The 22,562-nt window shown below is 44.7% G+C and overlaps 1 protein-coding gene across 1 annotated transcript in view; it reads right to left on the bottom strand.

Moving 5' to 3' along the window:
* The window catches only part of TG (thyroglobulin), a gene marked incomplete at both ends in the record, with an annotated part of 179,405 nt that overhangs the window by 97,831 nt on the left and 59,012 nt on the right, over positions 1-22,562 (bottom strand). The window contains 9 exons of the mRNA XM_080939317.1: positions 5,704-5,847; positions 6,552-6,631; positions 8,703-8,814; positions 10,270-10,455; positions 11,551-11,688; positions 12,931-13,011; positions 13,431-13,496; positions 17,658-17,825; positions 22,000-22,191. Of these exons, the coding sequence (XP_080795443.1) occupies positions 5,704-5,847; positions 6,552-6,631; positions 8,703-8,814; positions 10,270-10,455; positions 11,551-11,688; positions 12,931-13,011; positions 13,431-13,496; positions 17,658-17,825; positions 22,000-22,191 (1,167 nt within the window). The remainder of the gene's footprint in view (positions 1-5,703; positions 5,848-6,551; positions 6,632-8,702; positions 8,815-10,269; positions 10,456-11,550; positions 11,689-12,930; positions 13,012-13,430; positions 13,497-17,657; positions 17,826-21,999; positions 22,192-22,562) is intronic.

The raw sequence follows: 22,562 nt of genomic DNA, 5'->3' as shown, positions 1-22,562 counted from the left end.
TGAAGTTCATTTGCCTCTATGAACATCTATAGGTAGGACTTTTGAATGGTGGTTAGATCTGTGGGCTCCAATCTTTGTGAATCCATAAATGGCGTGGTGATGAAGAGGGGTTGGGGAGGTATGTGTGGCCTCTGGATCTGATCCTGGGAACAATCCTGTTTTAAAAGCTGCTGTCTCTACTGTGTTGCTTTTCTTCTCACTTCAGACCCTGTCACAGTGCAGGAAGAGCCTCTCCATAGGCCAGCATGTTGGCAATAATTGGCCTTCCTACTTCTGAAACTATAAGAGGCATTTCCGTATAAGTCACTCTGCTCTATGGTAACCACATAAACTGAACTAAGAGCCCCAACCTCTCAAGGCCTCAGACCTTCAGTCATACCCTCTTCTCTCCTTTTGTTCCACTCTCCCAGAGGCATCTTTTCATATCATTTACAGACATCAACTGTCAAACTTTAGTTGGCATTAAAGCTGCCTCAGGGGTTGGTAATATGGGGCAATACTTTGCTGAGACCCATCTTCTAAGGGGCCAACTCTAGGAGCCAGGGATGAGCCTGAAATTTGATATTCCCAGTAGGCATCCCTATACCAACCTCTGAATGAGGACACACACACTCACACTAAAAACACCCCACTCACACTAAAAACACCCCACAATTGATAACAACTTCCCCACTATACACCTTTGTACCAGGCCTGTATCTGGACTCTAATCACACCCTGTTTTGTTGTCCCTTCCCAGAAGTCAGAATAGGGAACCCAAGTGTAGAGCCATTAGGAAACATCCTGACCATCCTCTGAGGGTGTTTATCCAAATGTGTTCTTCCTGTTATCTGGGTACACTGTTCTAGAAATCTATGATGAAATCCAAAGAGAGCTTTATTTGTGTTGCGTGTGGTATTAGAGAAAAACTAGGAACAACAGAAGCACATGAACTGAGAACAGGTGACTGAGGCAAAGCTCTCAGAACCCATGTGTATATACAGCTTTCTAGATCTGCCTGCAGCAGTAACCTAGTGGCATGAAACAAGCCATGTTCAGAGTATTGACCTCAGGGGATATAGCAAGCATTCGTGACAGTGGCATGTAGTTAATATCTGTGCATCAGGACTTTATTCTGTCTCCTGGCACAGCATTCCTTAGCTGCCAGGTTTGGAAAGCTCCACAGTTAGCAAGCACATAGCCAGGAGAGGCAAGGGATCCTCTAACCCACTTTCCACACTGCTTTCCGCATGGCTATTGAATTGTAAGGATTTGGATTTTGTTTGCTTGCCTTGGTAGAGATGGAACCCAAGACTTACACATGCCAGAGAAGCACTACTTCTGAGCTATATCATGGCCCAGTCCCAGTTGAATCTGTCCTAATAAATTGTGAATAGTAGCTAATGCATTCCTTGAGCTATTGGACACTAAAAAAGAAAATGGAAATTCTTAACTTACAGTCAGTTGTCTGGAAGAACGGGAGGTCCTGAGCTCATAGTTAGCAGGTAGTGGGGAACCCTGTGAGATCGCACCCTTTGCATAGGTTCTAAGTTCTGACTTAAATGTCAGGTATTTTGCATCAGAACTGAAAGAATCAATATACACCCAGCTTATGTCTAGAGAATTGAGATCTTGGTTACAGATGGGACTATACATTCTGTGTCATAAGTGATGGAGTACAAAAGCTCTAAAGCTATCTAGTCTGGGTATAAGAAATAGAATAAGCTTCACCTCATCGGCTTGTGAGGAGATAGAAGGTGCCAGGGTGAGGGAACTCTGGGTGCTAGCCGATGGTAGGAACACATAGTGCCTGGTAAATGTGAGCGTGTTGGTTTGATGGGAGGAAGGGTGGAGGATAAAGTAACTGCTCTGTGAATGTGGCACCATCTGTGTTGGACCCAAGGATAACTAGGAAAGATTGTTATTCCCTTCCTAAAATCTCTTTTGTGTCTATAACATTAAAAACTTTGAGAGACCTTGCATAGAAAAAGAACCCAGAGCTGTGACTGTCATTCCAAGAAGACACATTTGACTTACTGAACAAAGCCAAGTGTAGCCCCACTGAAGCCCATGTGCTGCACATACAAACAGGGTAGGGGATCTTTTTCAAGATGCAGGGGTTGTCATGGCCTGTTCCAACCTATGCAGGATGTCCTGAGTTTATATGTGGACCTGAGTAACCCTAGTGTCCTGCACACATACACCACAAATGCTTCTTCTCTGAGTCCTTCTGCTGGGGAGGACTACAGACAACACATTTCCATCCACGAAGTTGCCCAAGGCTTCTGCATTTCTGTGCTAAGAAACATCAGACATGGATAAACTTGAGGACAGCAGCATCAGCAAGCCCATTACTATAGGATCTGTGAGGACCCGTTTTGACCCTTCTATGTTCTTCGTATTTTTCTGTTCCTGGACATGGGAGGACTCCGCTTTGTTTCATTATCCATGAGAACAGTGAGAGTAAAGAAGTCAGGACATAGTGGTTGGTGTGTATCCCTCTCTGCTGAAGCTAAGATGTGTGGAGGAGAGCATCTGTGTTTCCCTTGTCTCAGCTCTCTGCCCTCTCTTGTCTACCTGTTATTTCAGACTCAGTTTTCCCTGCAGTCTCTTTGGCATGATCCCTGTAAAAGAGCAGTTCTCTCTTCCCTTTTATAGTTTGCTACCTCTTCCTCCAGAAGACTTGTCTCAGCCACACCTGTGGCATTGCTGTGATTTAACTCTCTGGTTAGAGAATGCATGTCCTCCATGGGGGACAGGAAAGGAATTACACTGATGCCATATGCATGCTCAGAATTGTGTGTGCAGACAGCCAGGGTTTAAGGAGGCCATTTGTCTCTGTCATTCTAGCAGGCCATCTCCTACCTTCTCCCTATCAGAGTTCCTCAGTCACAGCATGTCTCTTGTGCAAGGACTAAGCGAAAGCAGTTAGGAGCAGACCCACTTTCAAGGCGGAGGCTCAGTTGCCTGTGTGTGCCACCTTCTCAAGGCCTGTACAGATTCTTCTCTGCTATGATACATGATTGTTTGGTACAAAGAAAGGGACTAGAAAAGTGTGGCTTTTCTTTTTCAGCAATACTTTGTATGATCAGACGGCCTGTAGGCTGTGCCTGCCATGTTGGAGTTATTCACGCATGCTCAGTCTGGTCTTTCTAGGACATGCCTATGAAAAACAGCAACATTCTGTTCTTCTCCCGACCCATAATGACCAGCACAGCACATCAGTACCAACACCCAGTAAAGTTTTGAAGAGTCCATCCCAAAGGTGGGAATCTCAGCAACAGGGGTTTACCTCATCATCATCTGTCTCCCTTTAAGACTAAGAGTTCCTGGAGGTCAGGAGACGAGGATCATTCTCACTCTGCCATGTGACAGAGCAACTTAAGAGGTAAAATTAACTGGGTCCCAGGTCTGTCATCATTTGCTATTTACCCTTGAGCCTTCCCACCTCTCTTGTTTCCCCTCTGACAGGGGAATGAGGATTTAATGAGATAGTGTTTCCAAAGTGCTGGCCTCATGAAAAGAGGCCAGGCTGTCATGCTACAGAGTTCTGGACGTGGCAGTACTTGCTGATGCGTGACAACCCTGATAAGATTTTTCACTGTCTGCCATGTGGCTTCTGGTCAGGACTCCTGAATCCCTACTGTGAGCCTCAGAATATGTGTTGGAAGACACTCTAGCTCTCTAGGCTGCCAGATGAAAAGGACCAGAGCAGCTGGAACCTGTTGGAACCAGGAGTACCTTGGGTTCTTATTCTTGCCAGCCTGTCAAGATGTTGAAATAGCTTGGCATGACTTCCATCACATTCTGAACAAATGAATTACTGCTTAAGCTTCTTTCTTTCCAACTCTTCCATAGTCAAATGAAAATGGAAAGTGGCGTTTTCCAGATGCCGGCGGGTGAAAAGGTGAAAGGACAGACATGGAGGCCTGAGGTGAGCACAGCTCCGAGGCAGCTTAAGGCTTGCAGCTGTCCATGGAGCTCATGTAGAACTAATGTATTAGGCAAGCACGTTCCTATCCTCCCTGGCCCTCATGCTAATGCCTAGAGAAGTCTCTGTATGAAAATATAAGTCCACAGAGGCAATTCCATTATACACCTCCCATATTTTTCCTAAAAAAAAATTTAACCTGTTGAAAGAAAAGAAAAACCCAACACTGCAACTTCAAATTATGACAGATCAAGTGATTAGCAGGAAGGTGTCTTTTAGCCTGGAAACAATCGTGTCCATACTAACTCCATAAAGCTAAAGAACACAGAGACACATGAGCAAGGCTAAGAGAAGCTCTGCCCTAGAAACCAAACTGTACCCTTTAGTTACAACATAGCTCGAACAAGAAAGACCACTGCAGAAGCAGCTGGTTTGCCATCACGTTAACTTTTTTGAGTTGATGAATGTGTTTCTTGTAAGTTACTCCACTGAGCTCCCATAATGCAACATGTCAAGGCTTGTGTGTAGATGTAGCACGTTTCTGATACACAGCAGGCACAAGGAGAATGTCCGTTTTTATCTCAAACTAAGTTTTTGCCCAAACTAGGGAAATGGTAGTTTTGCAGTAAGAAGAATATGGAGACCAAAGTTCAACTTCTCTAAGACTTCAGTTACAGCAACCATTACATAACCCTAGTTTCTAGGGAAGTGTCAGTAACAGCCAGTACTGTCCAGGTTCACTCAGAAATGGAATTTAGAAGGAAGTGACCTATGTGTCAAGTTGGGGACACTGATCTCTGTTATTTCCTGAGACAATACTTTCATCTCTGAGATGTCTTCATGAGTTTGCTCCTCTGATGGCTAGTCTCTAGTTTCCATGCACTTGTCTGCACCATAGACATCCAGAGCCGAGGTGGACTGGACCCGTGAACCTCAGTCACTTGCCCTACTGATAGAGGCTAAGTAATGGTATGAGTCTTACAAAGACCATCCTGTCCTATGAGGGAGGATGCTAACATCAAATGTGAGTGTAGTTTTATCTAATCAGACATAGAAATATTCACCCTTTCCTTTATTGATTTCAGATTGTTCTCCTGAAACAGACATGGAATTGAGTCTTAGGTGATACAACCACTTGCCTTTATGACTCACAAAGGCTGTCTTTCCTGAAATCCTGACTTAAGTGCCTGAAAACACACTCAGGCTGCCCCCTTCCTTCCGTTTCCTGATACTGTCATAAAGTACATCATCCTGACAGAGGATAAAAATTGACACAGCGAGGAGTCCAAGGGATCATCACAGAGCAGGCAACTGTTGACTTTGCTGTTTGTTCAGCAACAGGACATAAGGAGGCTAAGCCTCCTTTCTCCTAGTACTTCTGTGTTGTCTGAGGTCTCAACTCGTGCTGTTCCCTCCCTTCCCCCAGCAGCAAGGCTATTCACAGAGTATGCTGGACAACCTTGCCCTGAATGTAAGACTTCTATAGCATACCACAAACAGCCCCCCAAAAGCATCCACAAGTGGCAAACTGAAGAAGCAGTCTATATGCCCTAGCTAACTATACCCTTGAATATGGTCTTGTTCCATCTTTCCTGAGATCTAATTGCTAATATTTCCTTTAAGTTGATGAGCAGTCTCCAAAGCATCTTTTTTCTTCTTAAATTAAATAGAATAATTTTTGTCATTGGCATCCAGTGAATTCTGACTAATCTTCCTGATCCTAAGACATCATCCTAGTGCAGGCTTGGGATATGGTCAATATCAGAGACAACTTCCAGGAGCAGGTTACTCACCAGGCTTTTGGTACCACCCAAAGGGATAGGTGTGGACTTCAATGTCCTCAGAGCCACAGTCCAAAATGTGCCAGGCTGCTCCATTCTCCTCACTGCATGTTTGAATCCCCATGCTGTTCATAGTCAAGCAGGTCACCTCCCCTCCTGGAGGAGGACACAGAGCCCAGGAAGGTGGGGTAGTGAGAAACATGAACTGAGCAGGAAGAATTCTGCAAGCCATTTCTCAGTGGATGCTGGGACTTCTGTACTGTATTCCAGGTGATGAACATGCCAACAAATCCAGATCCACATATATAAACTATAATAACTTATGACTCCAGGAAAGGAAGTAGCTGCTCCTAACTGAATAGCTGTTAATCATTCATAGAAGAGACAGAGACGAGTTGGATCTGTGGGTAACATTTCATTGGGCCTGGTTTACAGATGAGAACGTTAACTAAGGCCTAGCTAGATTATAAATAAATTGTCCAGAATCATACCATCAGTAAGTGACTGAGTGAATGTTCAATATCGATCATCTAAAGCTCAACCAACCATGCTGTCTATACAGCTCTGAAAGTACAGAAAAGGGCACATAAAGGAAGTGTGGAAACAAGAAGGGACAGTCCCTGGGATCAGATAGACCTGTGTGTATGAGGTGGATAGATTATAAACTAGAACAGCTATGATGATAATTTGATAGTGATGAGACACTTGCTTATCCTAACCTCTGTTTCCTTACTGCACATGTGGCTAACTTATCCTCCTTGCCATGAGGAGATGCCAAGGACCATATAGGATCATAAACATGAGTGTTCTACACGAGGTATAACACTGAGAGTGGGGGCTGCTTGCTTCATTAGTCGTACCTTGCAGCTGGGAGACATTTAGAAAACCAAAGCCAGTGCAGCATGGGTCCCTGTCACAGAGCCGCTCACACTCAAAGAACCTACAGTGAGAAAGCAAAATGTGTGTGAAGCTTCCTGTGGGCACCAGATTCTGTTGTGCAGAAGGAATGGAATTACTCAAACTTATGGGATCCGATTTCTTTGTAAGTACATAAAGTGTGGGTGCTTCAGCTGGCACTGGTATTCTAGCTCCCTGAAGACAATTTTCTACTCTTAGGTCCTCCGTTAATTTAGGCATTCAGTCAAGCCCTCTCCAGGGCCATTCTTGTTCATCCACCAGTGTAGCTGCAAGACCTCACCTGCAGCTTCATGGTAGGAGGACCCTAGCAATTCAAGCCAATGCTCTGGAACCCAGTTCTGACTATTTCCCTGCCTTGATTCCATGTCTTGATCTGATCAACCAATCGCTCCTGACTCCTGAGAGCTTGCTTAACCTCTTGGTCCTTTCTGATATCAGGATCCTGACTGGTTTTGTGCTGTTCTGTCCTAAATTCAAGTCATATCCCAGTGTCAAACTTGTTTCTGCTTGGTAGTTTTTCCAGTGTATCTCTACCCAGAACATGTTAAATCTTCCCCTCTGGCTTTCTCTGCCATAGATCCCTGCTCTGTTATCTACCTACCTACCTATTGCTTCCCATTCCTTTTTAAAGTCTACTGTTCTTTTTTTGGATATATTTTATTCACATTTCAAATGTTATCCCTTTTCTCAGTTTTCTCTCCATAAGCTCCTTATCCCATCCCTTCTCCCCCTGCTTCTATGAGGATGCTCACCCACCCATCCACCCACTTTCTCCCACCTCCTCACCCAGACATTCCCCTACACTGGGTCTTAGAGCCTTGGCAGAACCAAGAGTTTCTCCTCCCACTGATGCTCAACAAGGCTATCTTCTGCTACTTATGCAGCTGGAGACCTGGGTTGGCTTATGTGTACTCTTTGGATAATGGTTTACTCCCTGGGAATTCTGGTTGGTTGATATTGTTCTCATGGAGTTGCAAACCCCTTCATCTCCTTTGGTCCCTTCTCTAGCTCCTCCATTGGGAACCCTATTCTCAGTTCAATGTTGGCCGTGAGCAACCACCTCTGTATTTGTCATGATCTGGCAGAGCCACTCAGGAGACAGCTCTATCGGGCTCCTGTAAGCACGCACTTCTTGGCATCAGCAATATTATCTGATTTGCTGGCTGTATATGAGCTGGAGCTCTAGCCTGGACTATAGGTTTTGTAGCTGATCATAAGCTCTGTCTCACCAGTTCTTGTCTCAGTACCAAGATCAGCATGGTAACATCCAACAAAATATATCTGGTTTCTATCTCTTCTTCCAGCATGGTGACATCTAGCTTCTATTCCCTCCATTAATAAGGTGATGTCAAACTGAATCTCAAGACAAAGCAGCTTGTGCCATCATACGAGCTCCGTTCTCAGAAATAGCACCTAGTTGCCAGCAACATGATGCAATCGCATAACTAAACAGCACTTCACGGATTAGCAGTTCACTGATCAGTGACTACTAAAATGCAAAAGACTCACTGGGGATTTTCTTAAAATCTCGATTCGATTCATTAGTCTCTTCCAAGGACCTCAAATGTGGGAGGCCCAGGGCAGGCCCAGGAATGCAGATAGGCAAAAGCCTGCTTGGAGATTCTGAAAAGGGAGGTGGATCAAGTGTGCTGAGAGAACTTCTTCCTCAGTTGTAACAGCTAGCAAAGCAAGGAGTAAAGAAATAACAGCTTCTGGTAAACAATAGGTTGTAGAAGTCATAAGTAAGCATTTCTATAAGCTAAGGCTCTGTTTATAATTGTGCATACTCTCAAGACACTGAGCACGGCACCAAAAGACTCCAAGGAAGAAGTTCATGGCAATCCTGATCACATTTATTAGCTGACAACACTGCTAAAGACATATGAGCTCCCTCGGCAGACTGTAGGCTCAGCACTGAGTATAGAATTTAACATTATTTGCCTTCTTCAAGGATTTCTGCCTGGTTATCTCCTACACCCCTAGCTTTGGTTGGATTGTTGTTATGCTGCTGCCTTTAAAGGCAAAGACACCATCTTTTTGTGGAACCCAACAAGTCTTAATAATAAGCTTAGAGGTAGAAATTGGCCACTTACCCATTGGAAATGAGTTTTCCAGACATGGGAATTTTGTCTCTGATAGAAATCCCTGTGAGCTTTTGGAATGGCAGGCGAGTATAAAAGTTTTTTACTCTATCATTCAGCACAACTGCACAGAAGAAAAACAAGTAAAAATTATTACCCCTTTGAAAATATATGGATAATGAGTAGAATCCAAACTGAAATTCTAGGAAGATGACAGATTAAACTCATACATTTGTTCCCCAAATTTCACTAGACTAAGACTCAGGAGATTCCATTTGGTTTGGTTGATTTTGAAGATAAGCTTCTGTGTAGGCTAAACTAGCCTTGAATTCAATATTTAGCCAAGGATATCTTTGAAATTCTGATCCCCCAACTCTACTTCTCGAGTTCTATAATTGCAGATATAAACACTATTAGATGCTTGGAATAGAACCCTAGGGCTTCATGCTGGGAACTGTTGAAAAGGCTCTAGCCCGTGTGGAAAATGAAGCTCTGAGAGAGACGGAACATACAGTCTCAGGATCTAGGAAGCATATGGAGAAATAAACCTTGTCTCCAAGGACTAGGAAGCAGCTTTTACTTCCCTGTGTGAAGCACCAGGATTGTATTTGCCTCTGTATTCCTGCATCTCCAGGAAAAAAGAGTAGATCAAGTGTCCTTTCCACAAAGGTAAAGATTAAAGATTTATTCTGAATCTCTTTCAAGACCCAGAAAAGACAGTCTCTTAGCACCCTGGATAGTAGATACACAAACCCCAGAGTGCATTTGAGAGCATGATCTAGGCTCCCAGGAACCCAACACTCTCCTACTTTTCTAGCATGTGTACTCAGCCCAAGCACTGGGAGGCGCCTCTGGCAAAGGGCCTACGAGTAGGAGCAGTCCCACTAAAAGTGACTGAACCAGATCATACTTAAGAGGGACCTATAGTCAAGAAGCTCCCACAAAATAGAGTTGCTCCACAGCCTTGTGGTCTCTGACATTTTCGGAGAAACTGAGGGCCTTCAAACATGAGAAGGGCTCTGGCAAAGACGACAGAAGAAACTGCTGGGAGAACAGGATGAAAGAAATGACATCACCATCATGATGACAAAATGGCATAATCACTGCCCTTGAAGAGAGAGAGCAACTGTGACAGTGTTAAAAATCACTGTTTCTGAATTGTACACAGTTGCACAAAATTTTGGTGCCAGTAAGGCAAGATGGCTTCACATCTCTGAAGGACCATGAATAATCTTATTCTATCTATCTATCTATCTATCTATCTATCTATCTATCTATCTATCTATCTAACTATCTATCTATCTATCCCTATATATTCACCAATATATGTGTTTTATATATGTATATACATAAAAAATTAGGTTTTGAGATTGTAATATAATTATACTATTTTCTCCTCTTTCCTTCTTCTGATCAGTTTTATGTATCCTTCTTTGCTCTCTTTAAAACATTCAGTCGTGTGTCTGTGTGTGTGTGTATGTGTGTGTGTAGAATATGTCTAAAGGAAAAGAAAGTGAATCATACTGTTTCTGACCTCACAGAGTGACAGCCCATCAAGTGCCCAGATTATAGAGACCACAGTGCTTGCCTTTCCTCCGGAAGAGGGCCATTGGTTGGTGAGGCAGAATCTGACTGCAGTTCTTGGCACTAGATTCCATGACACTGTCACAGACCTGAGCTTCGGGGTATAGGAAGCAGGTGAAATACAAAGATGAGCTTTCTGTTATGTCTGCAAGTTGACAGAAAACAGGCTCCTGGGCACACCCTAAAAGCAAGAGGACAGTTGGTGTTTAGTCCAATGAGGGCCTTGGGTAGGCAGAATCATCTGGGGACTCTTTTAAGGCAGAGGCCCACTGCATTAATTTACTTTTTTACTGCTGAGATAAACACCATAACTACAAGTGACCTGGGCAGGAAAGGCTTTATTCATCTTACAGCTTACTGTCCATTATGGAGGGACTCAAACCTGAAGTAGGCAGGAACTGATGCAGAGACCATGATTGAATGCTGCTTATTGGCTTACTTTCTGTGCCTTCTTCTGCCTGTCTTCTTATGCAACCCAGGACCAGCAGCCCAGGGATGGCATTGCCCACAGTGGGATAGGTTCTTTCACATCAATCACTAATTTACAAAATGTCTCATAAAACCAATCTGTTGGAGAAATTTCCTTAAGCTAGCTGACCCTAGCTTGTGTCAGGTTGGCAAAATACTAGTATACCCATGATATCCATGAAAGCCTAGATAAAAACCCTTGGCATCTCTGCAGTGGGGAACAGAGGATATTATTGCTTGATTATTGACAGAGCTGAAGTGAGATGAGAGGTCAGACACAAACTCAGCCACACAGGAGACACTGGTGAGAGCTCAGTATCTCTACTTATGGCTTCTCAAAGGCACTAACTGCAAACCAGAGACCAGAGATTTGCATGTGAGCACTTAATTCCCTACCTATGACAGTCTTGCCAAAGATACCTATGAGCTCCTTTAGAAAAAAGTATGGCTTATTCTGGTTTGGTTCTTATCCACACAGTCAAAGGTTAGTCCTAGGACATAATGCATATTCAACATTGGTTGTATGTATGTATGTATGTATGTATGTATGTATGTATGGCATGTATAGATGAATGAATGAATGAATGAGTGAATGAATGAATGAATGAATTGATGGATGGATGGATAGATGGATGGATGAATGGTAAGTTCCAGTTGCTGAGCAGAACTACTTCAATGTGAACTTCCTGAAATCTGATAGTAAACCCCACTTTTATGCTAAGAATGTAGTGACCCTTAAGTTATACCAAGAAATTTAAACTTCTCTACTTCTCAGGTGTTGTTGAAAGCTGCAGGCTAAGATACTCACGAGAGAGGCACCATAGGTATGCCTGTTCTGCTGAAAACAGGTGTGTGAAGAGCCTGTACTGCTGGCTGGGAAATGAGAGGCTTGTGGTGACAATGACCTGGGAAATGTCCATGGGGGAGAAAAGTTCTGTTGCCACATCTGCAAAAGAAGGAGGGGTGAGCATTACACATATCTTGAAAGCATGGAACAGAGAGAAGTAGACTTGAGGACAGAGAAAAGATAGAGACTAAAACACTCTCACAAGTCTGAGGCCAAATCAGGGCTGGAAATGACAGGGTAGCAATATGGTCAGGCAAAGGGGTTCAGAAGATCTTAGAAGTTCTTAAAAACCATACAGTTGTAAACCCAGAATTTTGGTTTGGTCATCCTTTCTACCTAAGGCAGGGAATCCCTCTAAGATTTCAGCCCATTTCTGGGTGGCCTCGGATGGCATAGCTCTGCCAACCAAAGGACCACCTCATCAGATTCTTCTGTTTGAAACTTTTAGCCAGACACACCCCTGTTAGCTAAGTCACGTCAGAATCCAGGCTCAATGCATGCTTGGCAGGCTGTTGTACAGCAGGGTGGGCATTAAAATCAAACTGGCTCCCCTCTTACTCTCTTGAACCCTTTTGATGACTTCTACTGCGTTATTGCACAACAGAAGGTCCTGACTACAGGCAGGCATTCAACCCTGGATTTGTCAGCCTTCACAGTTCAGAGCTAAATATACTTACTTCTTTTAAATTAGCTAGTCTGTAATTTTGTTATAGCCACATTGAGTGGGATAAGATATTCCCCATTTGTATCAGATTTCCTTTCCATCCCTCTCCACCTCTTGCTTTCTTTCATTTTTTTCCATCACTCTTAATGCCATGGAAAATAAAAATAGCTATAATAAAAACAGCTGTAGGTTCTGGTGGTGAGGTGTTCTCACACCTTCCCCATGTTCAACCTCAATTCCTGTCTAGATTAACTCTTCCATGCAATGACTCCTAACTGACTTCTCATTTTGACACAATTGATATTTTCTGATACATAGTAACATTTTTCTAGGCCCTCGGGGTTGACATTAGTGAGAGTCATGGGCATGCGCAGTTAAGTTCTGCCGTTTAAGCACCCAATTTCTCCTGCTATAGTTATAGTGTTTGCTTGTTTATTTGTTTCAGCAACAGTGGGAATTGGCAATGAAGCCACTTTACTTTCCATCCTGACTACCCACTACAGGACTCTCTGTATTTATGAGTGGGTAGCTAGAACTTGAGGCATAATTTGATGCTTTGCGAGGTTCTGAGGTTTCAGAATGGAGTAATAATAAAAGGCTCGTCCATTGATTAAACCTTGGGTACCACCATTCTGTCTCTGGAGTGTAGACTCAGCTGTATGTTTCCAAGTCAGTACCTGCTCCTTCTGGAGATTCTGACCTCGGCACCATTCCCTTTCCACATCCCATAGATTCAGGCCGAGACCCCATGTCAGAATCTAGGAAGAATAAGACAAGATCACGTGAGGCAACCACATAACAGCATTCATGTCCCACAACCAGTTGCTAAGTACAAGGCAGGGATAGATCCAGCCACCCAGAAGAGCAGGATTGGCCCTGTACCAAACACTGGCCAATCTCTAAGGGCTAGAACTAGACTCCCTGTGACACTGTAAATATTTACATTTAGCCTTTTAAAAATTCTCATAAATATTGGTGTTCATATGACACTCTTCTAGACTGTGTGCTTCCTCTGATGAGCAGTGGGTGCCTTCTGCTCCATAAAATGCATGCCCAAAACATGTCTGCATCCCACGCCTGAGTCCACGGGAATGGAGGCAAACTTGTGGATGAAACCTTGGGTTAAACTCAGGAAGTTACTCTTGTGTGACCCCTTCTTCCCCAACTTGGAGCTCACCTTTCCAGAGGTAGACCTGCTGGAAGCTGGTAAAGCTGTCTTGAGTTCCCTCCAAGAGTGTCAGACCTGCAGAAGATGGCCATCTGGTGAGCCCGTTTGTGCTTGTTCTCATGGGTCACCAACCATTACAATCGCCCCATAATCCCCTTAAGGCCCTCCTGGCTTGAGAACTCTGCTTTCTATACAGGCTCTCCAAAACCTCATGGTGTACCACTCCAACACTCTGGTGCAAAAACTAGAGCTGGCCAGACTTGAGGGATCTAGCTCAGAATAAAACAGACTAATATGGGAAGGGTCACAAGCCTATGACATTGGACAATGACCATAGCAGTTACAAAATGGCTTTAACAACAACATCAAAAACAATGACAAAAACAACAAGATTTTTAGGAGGTTCCATTGTTGATGTTGCCTGACATGGAGCCCTGCTGAGATTCTGATATTCTCAATGAAGCTGGGGCCAAGAGGGTGCAAATAAGGCCACTTGCCACGAAGGCTGGTGTCCTAAACTTGATGCCGAGGTCCCACAAGTTAGAAAAAGAGAATCGACACAGTCAAGTTGTTCTCTGACTTCACATGCTCATGGTGGTTTGTGTGCTCCCACCACACTACACTACACACACACAATCAAATACATAAATCAATAAATGTAAAAACAAATTGAGGCTGGCAACCAAATGATGGCGACACTTCACAGTACTGCCTTCTGGATCCTTCACATGTGATTCACATCCAGTCAGTGGCAGCTTTTCTTATTTAATTTATTTCTATGTTATTAACTATTCTTTAATTTTTATTGACATATATTCATTATATGCAGCAAAGGGCTTTCTAAAAACATTTTTATTGACATTTATCATATATTTTGACCGTGATAATGCCTCATATCCTCTCCTTTTCCCATTACTCCCCCTTTCCCACTATAGCTAGGCCTTTATTTCTGGCATGTTCTCCTCCTCTGGTGCCACACTGGCTAAAACTAGATTTCTTACACTCTTTCCTCTTGGTGGTAAACATTCTTCATTTTTTCCCTTTTTAGTCTCAGACTCCAAGTCTAAGCAAAACCCCAGCGCTCTGAGTCCTCTCACGGAATACTTTTACCGAGTACTCTCATGCAGCATGCACCCCTGGTCGTTTGAGGGGAAAACTTCCTGTGTATACCTGCTGTGGTCTCAGGTTGTACAAAATCATTTCTTGGTGTTCTTTGGGGTTGGTAGTAGATGCATTCATTTGACATGGGCACCAGAAAACAGCCACAGATTTCACATAGGAGTACGTGATCTTAGGTAGAACTTAGCTAGTTTCTAGAAACTGAGCACAGGTGTCCCACATTCCCATGAGTCTAAGAAGTAACGGACTGCAGGCTTCTTTTGCTTTAATGATGCCCACACCTGTCACCTCAGCTAGCTGGGAAGTACCGTGGCCTTAGTGATGAAAAACTTTGCAACTTTTGCACTCAGAAACTGGCTTGATGCCTCTCATCCACCTGGTAGGTTGTGTTTTGTGGTGGAGGATATATCCCAAGGTTGTGGTTATATCTCATGAGGACCACCACTTAGTCATGGCTGGCTACACCACCCCTCCCTCAACCCTCTGTTCCTGTCTCCAGTAGCCTTTCAACAACTCTCCTTTGCCACCTTTGAAGTGGAATTTTCTGTGAGCTGGCATTCAGACCAAGTCCAGAAGTGAGGACTGTAGTGACATCTGAAAAGTGGAATTCCAAAGTGTCAGAGAAGCCAAACAATTGTGCCATAACAACAGATGATTTGAAAGCATTGTCTGCTTTCAGGAAATCATATGTGATCAGACATGATCATATGTGGTACCATAGCAGTAGAAAGTGTCTCTAGGGGCATGGTGGGAAGTTTGAACAAGAACTTGGGGTTCAAAATTAAGAGTTGAGCCACAGTTGTGGCATTGATGAACAATAGCATACACCAAGCTCTGATTTGCACTCCTCAGGTTGTGAGCCTCAGCAGGTGGTCCAAAGGATCATGAAAAGAATAATGCAGAGCAGACTGTGGTGTGCTTCAGTTTAAAGGGCATGGATTCCACTGTGTTGTAGCTTTCTACAACTAGGACCCTCCCCACATTAGCTTTAATCAGCTAAACCTGAATTTCCCAGGCCCTCTTTAGGTTCTCTGCTTTACTTGACTCTGACATTAGAAGCTAGCTGATAAAAAAGTAATCCACCCTATTGAGGATTGCTGTGAGACAAACAGGTGAATGATCCGACAGTTGGAACTCAGTCTAAAATCTATACTCACATACACACAAACACACAAACACACACATACACACCCCACATATATACATAGAGACCACACACATACTACACATATGGCGCCACACACACACACACACACACACACACACACACACACGAGCAGATGAGCAGATTTACATACAGCCCTAAATCCTTCAAAGGCCTTTCGTTGTAATTCCTTTGCAGGGAGGCCAAGCCAGGGCACATTCCTGGCTGCCTGGACACACACAGCAAGCACATGTCCAGGCGTAAGCAGTTCAGTGACGTACTGCTGCCAATTTACCACATGTCTTTCCTGAAATGCCTGTTTTCACCCTGGGTATCTCTCGGAGTAATGAAGACCATCTGTGAGGCAGCCATCCCATAAATAAGCTGTTTGATTCTGTTTACCCCCAAAAGGAGCTACTTAAGCTCCCTGGATTCCACCATATTCTGCAGTGTCTTTCCAGGCTTTGGTTGGGTGTGCCATCCAGATCGCCTGTGTGTTTTCTGCAGTGGATTTAAAGCTCTCTGTCATGAATCTAAAAATTGGTAAGGTATATATAATTCTTAAAAGAATGACATGCATACTATATATTGGTCTAGGTATCAGCAAGTGTTTAAAAAGATATACAATATCATCCAAAATATTCCTGCATATCTGACAGCTGGAGTGGTTAAGACTCCCAGAGTCTGGTTTTAGGCCCAGGCTCCTCCTGAGGAGTGACTTAACTCCTGTGTGCCCGTTTTCCTTCAGCTGTATGAAGGGAGTGGTCACAATGACACTTCCTGGAATCACTCCCACCGAGGTAGGAGCAGGTCTCATCCTTGGTGCTATCTAACAGTCCTATGAGGTATTTTGTTTCTATGACAACCGATATTGCTATCTTCTCTTCCAACCTAGCAGGCAACTGGTTTAAGAATTATTGAATCTGCTTCTCAGAATACAGGTTCCTGGGCCTATTGGGCATGGGGGGTGCTGAGATTTAGAATGTCTAACCAGTTGTGGGTGATACTGGCCCCACTGTGGCCAACCTTGTGATCAGCACTGGCCTGGCCAATGCCATCTTAGGACAGAAAGGAAAGTCTGTCCTCTCTACTGAGCTTGCTAAGAGCGCAAGTAAGAAGGCACATAGGAGGCCTGACTGGCACAGAGAGGCCTCAGAAACTCAGTACTTCTCTCGTGCATTGAGGGGCAGGCCTGCTATCTCTAGCATTTATATTTCTTTCTGTAAAGTCTGAAAAGTTTCAGCAAAATAGGAAATGAGAAACTCTCGGCTTCCGCAGCTCCTTCTCATCTCTAACAGGCCTGTCCTGTGATTAGAAGCGGGTAGTTCATTAACTTCCAGGGGAACAGCCAGGGTCTCTCACTGTAGTCCTCCACCCTTAATTCTCTGCAGTCATTTTACATGAGACTTTGCAATGCCTCCTACGAATGGAACAGTATTTCCCGTCTTTTGGCTTCTGGTTTCCCCATGTGGTTTGATTATGTACCACAAATGAGGCAGAGATGAGTGTCTTAGACTTTCAGAAGCTTTGTACTTCTTTCTTATTCTGTCCTGACTCTGCTACCTGCGGGAAAAACCAACACACACCTACAACGAGGAGGAAACCAGACAGAGCAGGTCCAGTCCCAGTTGGCCCAGGGATACTGGACTAGTAGCTGGGCATGCTAGATTCCTCTTGATCCCAGATAACCTGAAGCTTTGAGAGCTAAATCAACTTAATGTTTTGCTGATATATGTATATGGCTAAATTCAGGCATTAGCTTTCTGTGCAGCTTCAGGGGTGCCATTTCCTTCTACACTGTAAATGGAGCCTGCTTAGCCTGGAGGATGAGATCAGTGTGAGGACGTATCTGTACCCTGGGAATTCTGAAGCTGAGTAGGGGTACAAGCTCTCAGGATGTAGAACTGTGCCTAAGATGTTAACTGGTGGGAAGAGGAACTTAGGAGCATGGTGACATGTAGAGGCTTACATACCCTGAAGGAACTCTTGGCCTCCCAGACTCAAGGCCATCTGGCGGCTCCCCTGGTTGTATGTCACCCCAGCACATGTAGCATTGACCTGAGGATCAGAGGCGTCCCTCCAGTCATTGATGTGACAAACCAAGACGTCAGGAGAACTGAGAAGTCCACAGATGGTGGGCCCTGTCAAAGGGAAGAGTCCAGTGTGAGGAAAATCATGAGGGCTGTGCATCCTTTGCTCTGAGAGCCTGGACTCTGCCTGAGGGTGGGACAGTGACACTGGGACACAAAAGCCTGCTTTCAACTCACTTCCCAAAGATGGCGTTAGAGGTCTCATGTGGCACTGTTACACTACACAGGGAGAATTGCAGAAGTGTTCAGTTCTGGCACCAGTTGTGGACTGTGTCATGTTGTCACATGAGGGTTGAGATGCTATTGTGGAATTAATGTTCACAAGGAGCATGCAGAAGACTGCAGTACAACCAGGATCAAGAGTCACTGGCCTCATTAGATACCCTCTTATCACAGAGAGGGAGACTGAGACTAGGAAAAGAGAAGAGGATTTTCCCGGGGTCTGAGCAGTAGTGCAAGGGAGGAGGCAGCAGCCCACAGAGGAGCAGACTGAGCTGTAGAACCAGGGCAGTCTGGGTACAAAAAGAATGTGGGAGCCCAAAAGATTCTGAGCACCATAGTTTAGGGGAGAGGAAAAGTGAGCAAGAGAGCAAGAAGGAGAGGAGAAACCATGGAGAAAGGGAGGGAGAGAAGGAGAGAAGCAGGGAGGGAGGGAGAAAGGGAGAAATAATAACATACTTAATTCAAAGCTTGGTGCCCTTGACCCTGACCCCCAGGGTCATCTTCCTCTACTGGCACCACATGTTCCTGTGACAGAGACCAGTTACTTGCTCCTCACACCCTCCAGCTTCAGTGACACTTATGTAACCCTTAGAGCATGGGAGATCCCTAGAATCCCTCTTCCCAGTATCCTCCACTACAATGCAGGATTAGAGTCTCAGGAGTTGTCACTAACTCCTCCCTATTGAAAATACAGCCACCCATTGGGAGCTAGAGATAGGTAGCCAGAGGAGACTAGAGGCAGCTGCAGCTTTTGTGAGGGATGCTAGGAGGGGTAAGGGGAAAGGGGGATTTTAAAGAAAGCTCAAGGATTTCGAATGCTGCGGTAAAGGGTATAACAGGATTCTGTCCCCAGATCTTAGAAAGTCCAGCCAAAGCCCCTAAATTAAAACACCTAACCACCCACTGTACCAGATGAGTCTGAAAGGACAGTAAAATGTTTTTAGGCATGTCACAAGGGCCCCAAATTCTGGCCCTGCGTGTGAGCGTAGGGGTGGATAAGATGTTGGGCAATTCATGATGACTTGGAGGGAATAGCAAGCAGGCTGCCAACCACAGTGTCATGGAAAAAAGGGGCTTGGAAGGCTCACTGCCCCATGGAACAAAATGAGCCTTCATATATGATCCTAGGGAAAATGAAGTCAGTGTTTCCACATGGAAAGATCACATGGTCTGCTGAGTAACACAACATCTGGAGAAATGGTGGTGCCCACAGAATATATGTTTAATTCAAAGAGGCATCCTGTCTCTGAAGACGGACTTTCTAAACATGGGTATGAAGAAAGACATGTGTTCATGCACAAGCAAGAGACAGTTAATGACTTGCCCGTCTAAATACTAACAGGAGCCCACATTGTATAGTCATATGGCTGCAACCATAAGAATGGTTAGGAATCAAGTTGTTCTAACCATTTCTTCAACAAAACAGTCTCATTCTGGGGCTGAGAATGTAGCTCAATTGGTAGAGTGCTGCTCTGCATACATAAAGCCCAGGTTCAATTCCTAGTACAATACAAACCTGGCACGACTGAGCATGTCTATAACAGCACTGAAGAGGCAGAAATAGGAAGGTCATGAGTTTAAAGTCATCCTTGGGCACATAGTAAATTCCAACATGGGATAAGAAAGACTGTTACAATAAAAACAACAACAAAACCCAACCTGTTTCCTTTTCACCACTACTGATGCAGTGAGGTCAGCTGGGCATCTTCCAACAGTTGTTTTCTTGAGTTGTCAGCAGCACGGGGGACTGTCAGTGCTCCGTGCTCATCCTATCCTTCCTCATTTGGTTATTTTAATTTGCCCTGAGTTTCTTTCTCCTTGCCCAGTGGTTCCACCTTTCTTTCAGGTGTTCACTAGGGTGTGACCGACTCACTCCTCACCCTCTCATCCACCACTGCTCACACAGAATTCTCACCTGCACTCAAACCTTCTACTTAAAAGGAATTAAGATGGGGTTTAATGTATCCTAAGCAGCCCTCTGACTCAGTGACCTTGAACTTTGTATCCTGTGTGCACCTCCCAACCAGGCTTCCTGTGGTGCTGGAGTTGGATCCAAGAGCCACAGGCCTACATAGCATCCTAGCAACAGAGATGCTTCCACAGCCCTACTCCTACTCCTTCTGCTGCTTCTGTCTTCGGGCCTTTGTCCTCGCTGATGCCTCTGGATGTTACTTCCTATGCAGTGCTTTCTGTCTTTCATCCACTCTGCACCTCTAGACCCTGGATCTTTTCATACAAAGTGAGGCAGGTTTGGTAAATGTCTCAAAGGTGTTTCAAACTTAGTGGGCCGAGATGGACTCCTGGGCCCCCTAGGTGTGGTGCCATAGATAACCGGTGTGTCTGCATTACTCACCTTAGAGCAGAAGCCAACCACCGCGTGAGCCAGCCGCACACTCCCTCTTTCCTACTACCCATATCCAGATTCCCTTTGAATTTGTTTCCTTTTCCTAATGCCATTGTCACCGACGGAGCCTGGGCCACCTGGCTCAGCTTCTCACCTTCTTGGCCACCCCATACCTAAGTCAGCCTCATCTGTCACCTTCCCACACTACAGCCAGAGTGCTGGCTTCAAATGCAAATGTGACCATGACCCAGGCCCTCACCACTCCAGCACCACAGAAAGCCAGGTTTGGAGGTGCACAGCAGTAATCCTACTACTTACTAAGGAGGTGGAGGAGGGCATGAAGTCTAAGGTCATTGAATTAGAGGGCTGCCTAGCATACTGTAGACCCTGTCCAAACCGTTTTGTTGTTTTAAGTAAAGGAAGGCTCAGGTCATGTCCAAAACTTGCATGGCTCCCAGGTGTTATCAAGATGAAAATGTTGATTAGTGCAGATGAAAAAAACAAACCAAATGCTGAAACCGCTCCCTCCTGCTTCCTAAGCCAAGGCCACCCTGTGCTAGTTTTCCCTGCCCTGGGAAATCCAGCTAGCTCGGCGTTCCCTGTCTATCATGCACCTACTCTCTGTAGCCTGCCTCCTCTGCCCAAGGACTACCGTCTCCCTTCATACCCCCAAATTAAAGTCTACACTCTGTTTGAGACCCAAGGAATCTTCATTTCTCTCTCTGAATAGGACAAAACACTTACTATTGGTTTCCAAAGTTGTATTTAACTTTCTTTCAGGACCTAGTAATTACCAATTATCCTTCCCTCTCTCAGCAATGTTGTCAGGGAGAAAAGGACAGGAGGCAGGAAAAGGAAGTGTGAGCTCTTGTTTCCAGGCATCCACTCACCGCGCTGACAAGCTTACTCAGACCCAGAGTCTGCTAGTAACCTTCAGAACACATGGAGTCTCCCAGCCTCTAGCCCAGCAATGCCCGCTCTAGCATTGCTTCGGTTTTCTCACCTCATCTAAGTGCTTTTTTATACCACAAAGCCTGGGCCAGCCTCTGTTTTTCCAGCAGGCCACTGAATCTGTGATCTGATCTTGCTCCTCTAACTCCAACATCCCCTAACCACAGCCTAACCTGCTAACTACATACCGGGCTTACTTCTATAAAATCCAGAGATATGCACTGTGGAGGAGCCACTTAGAATGACTGAGGGGAAGAGAGACCTTGGGCTGATTACCTTTATCATCATCGGGAACAGAGCCGTGACCTAAGGCAGTTTGACCTAATGTGACATTGCCAGGATTCTCAGCTAACAGTGAGATACTGGAAAAATACACCTTGGGTTAAATATCATCCTGTCCTTTCAGAAGGTGTATAATACTGAGCAAATGATGTCAGCTTTCAGAGCTCCTGCTTTGCTTTCTGAAACTGGAGACAGCTTTAATAAACCAATCTAATGACATAAAATATGGTACAATCTTGATATAGGAAAGAGGTCATGACTTTGTGTGTGAATTCTACCTTCGATTTGGGCATGGTAGTATCATGCTAGCAAATTACAATGGCAGGTTCTGTGGTTTTGGGGTCTCCAAATGCCATGTATCCCTAGTTAGGCCCCACCCTCTCACTGGCCCGCCCTCCTGTTGGCCCACTCTCTTGTTGGCCATACCTCCTTTGACCTGTGTGAGAATGAAGCCATCACAGCAGGAGTCATGGTCACAGGCAAGCAGACAGAAGAGGTGTGCATCTGTCAGATTGGCTCCCGAGGCTGAGAACACCACAGGACTGTACAACCCAGAGAGCACATTTTGAAAACCTGTTGGTTCGAAGCTCTTCTGACCAGCTGCAGTAAATTCATGGCCTAAGGAATAGAAAAATCAGGCTTAAAAGACCCAAAACCCTCTGGAGTTGAGCAGAGGCCCCTCATCTCCATCATGTCTTCTGAGTTTGCTCTGTGTGCTGGGGTAGTATTGGGGCAGAGACAGGGTTCTCTCTGGGCAGGAAACCTCTATATTTGACCATGCATGGAAAGGATGTGACTACCAGACAGGGACCTTAAAGCCATTTACCTGCACCACCTCTACCATACCTTTGGGTATCTAAGCTGAACACCTAGAAAGCTGCATGTTCTGTTCTTTCACTTATTCCTATGTGACAACAATGCCCCGTCTTCATGGCCATGCACCCCACAGCGTCACGCTTCATGTTTATTGCTTCATGTGTGTAACATAA

This window comes from Micromys minutus (genome assembly GCF_963924665.1).
Source record: "Micromys minutus genome assembly, chromosome: 27".
Taxonomy (NCBI): Eukaryota; Metazoa; Chordata; class Mammalia; order Rodentia; family Muridae; genus Micromys; species Micromys minutus.
Note: the sequence above shows the minus strand (reverse complement) of the source record. Positions and strands in the feature narration are given on the sequence as shown.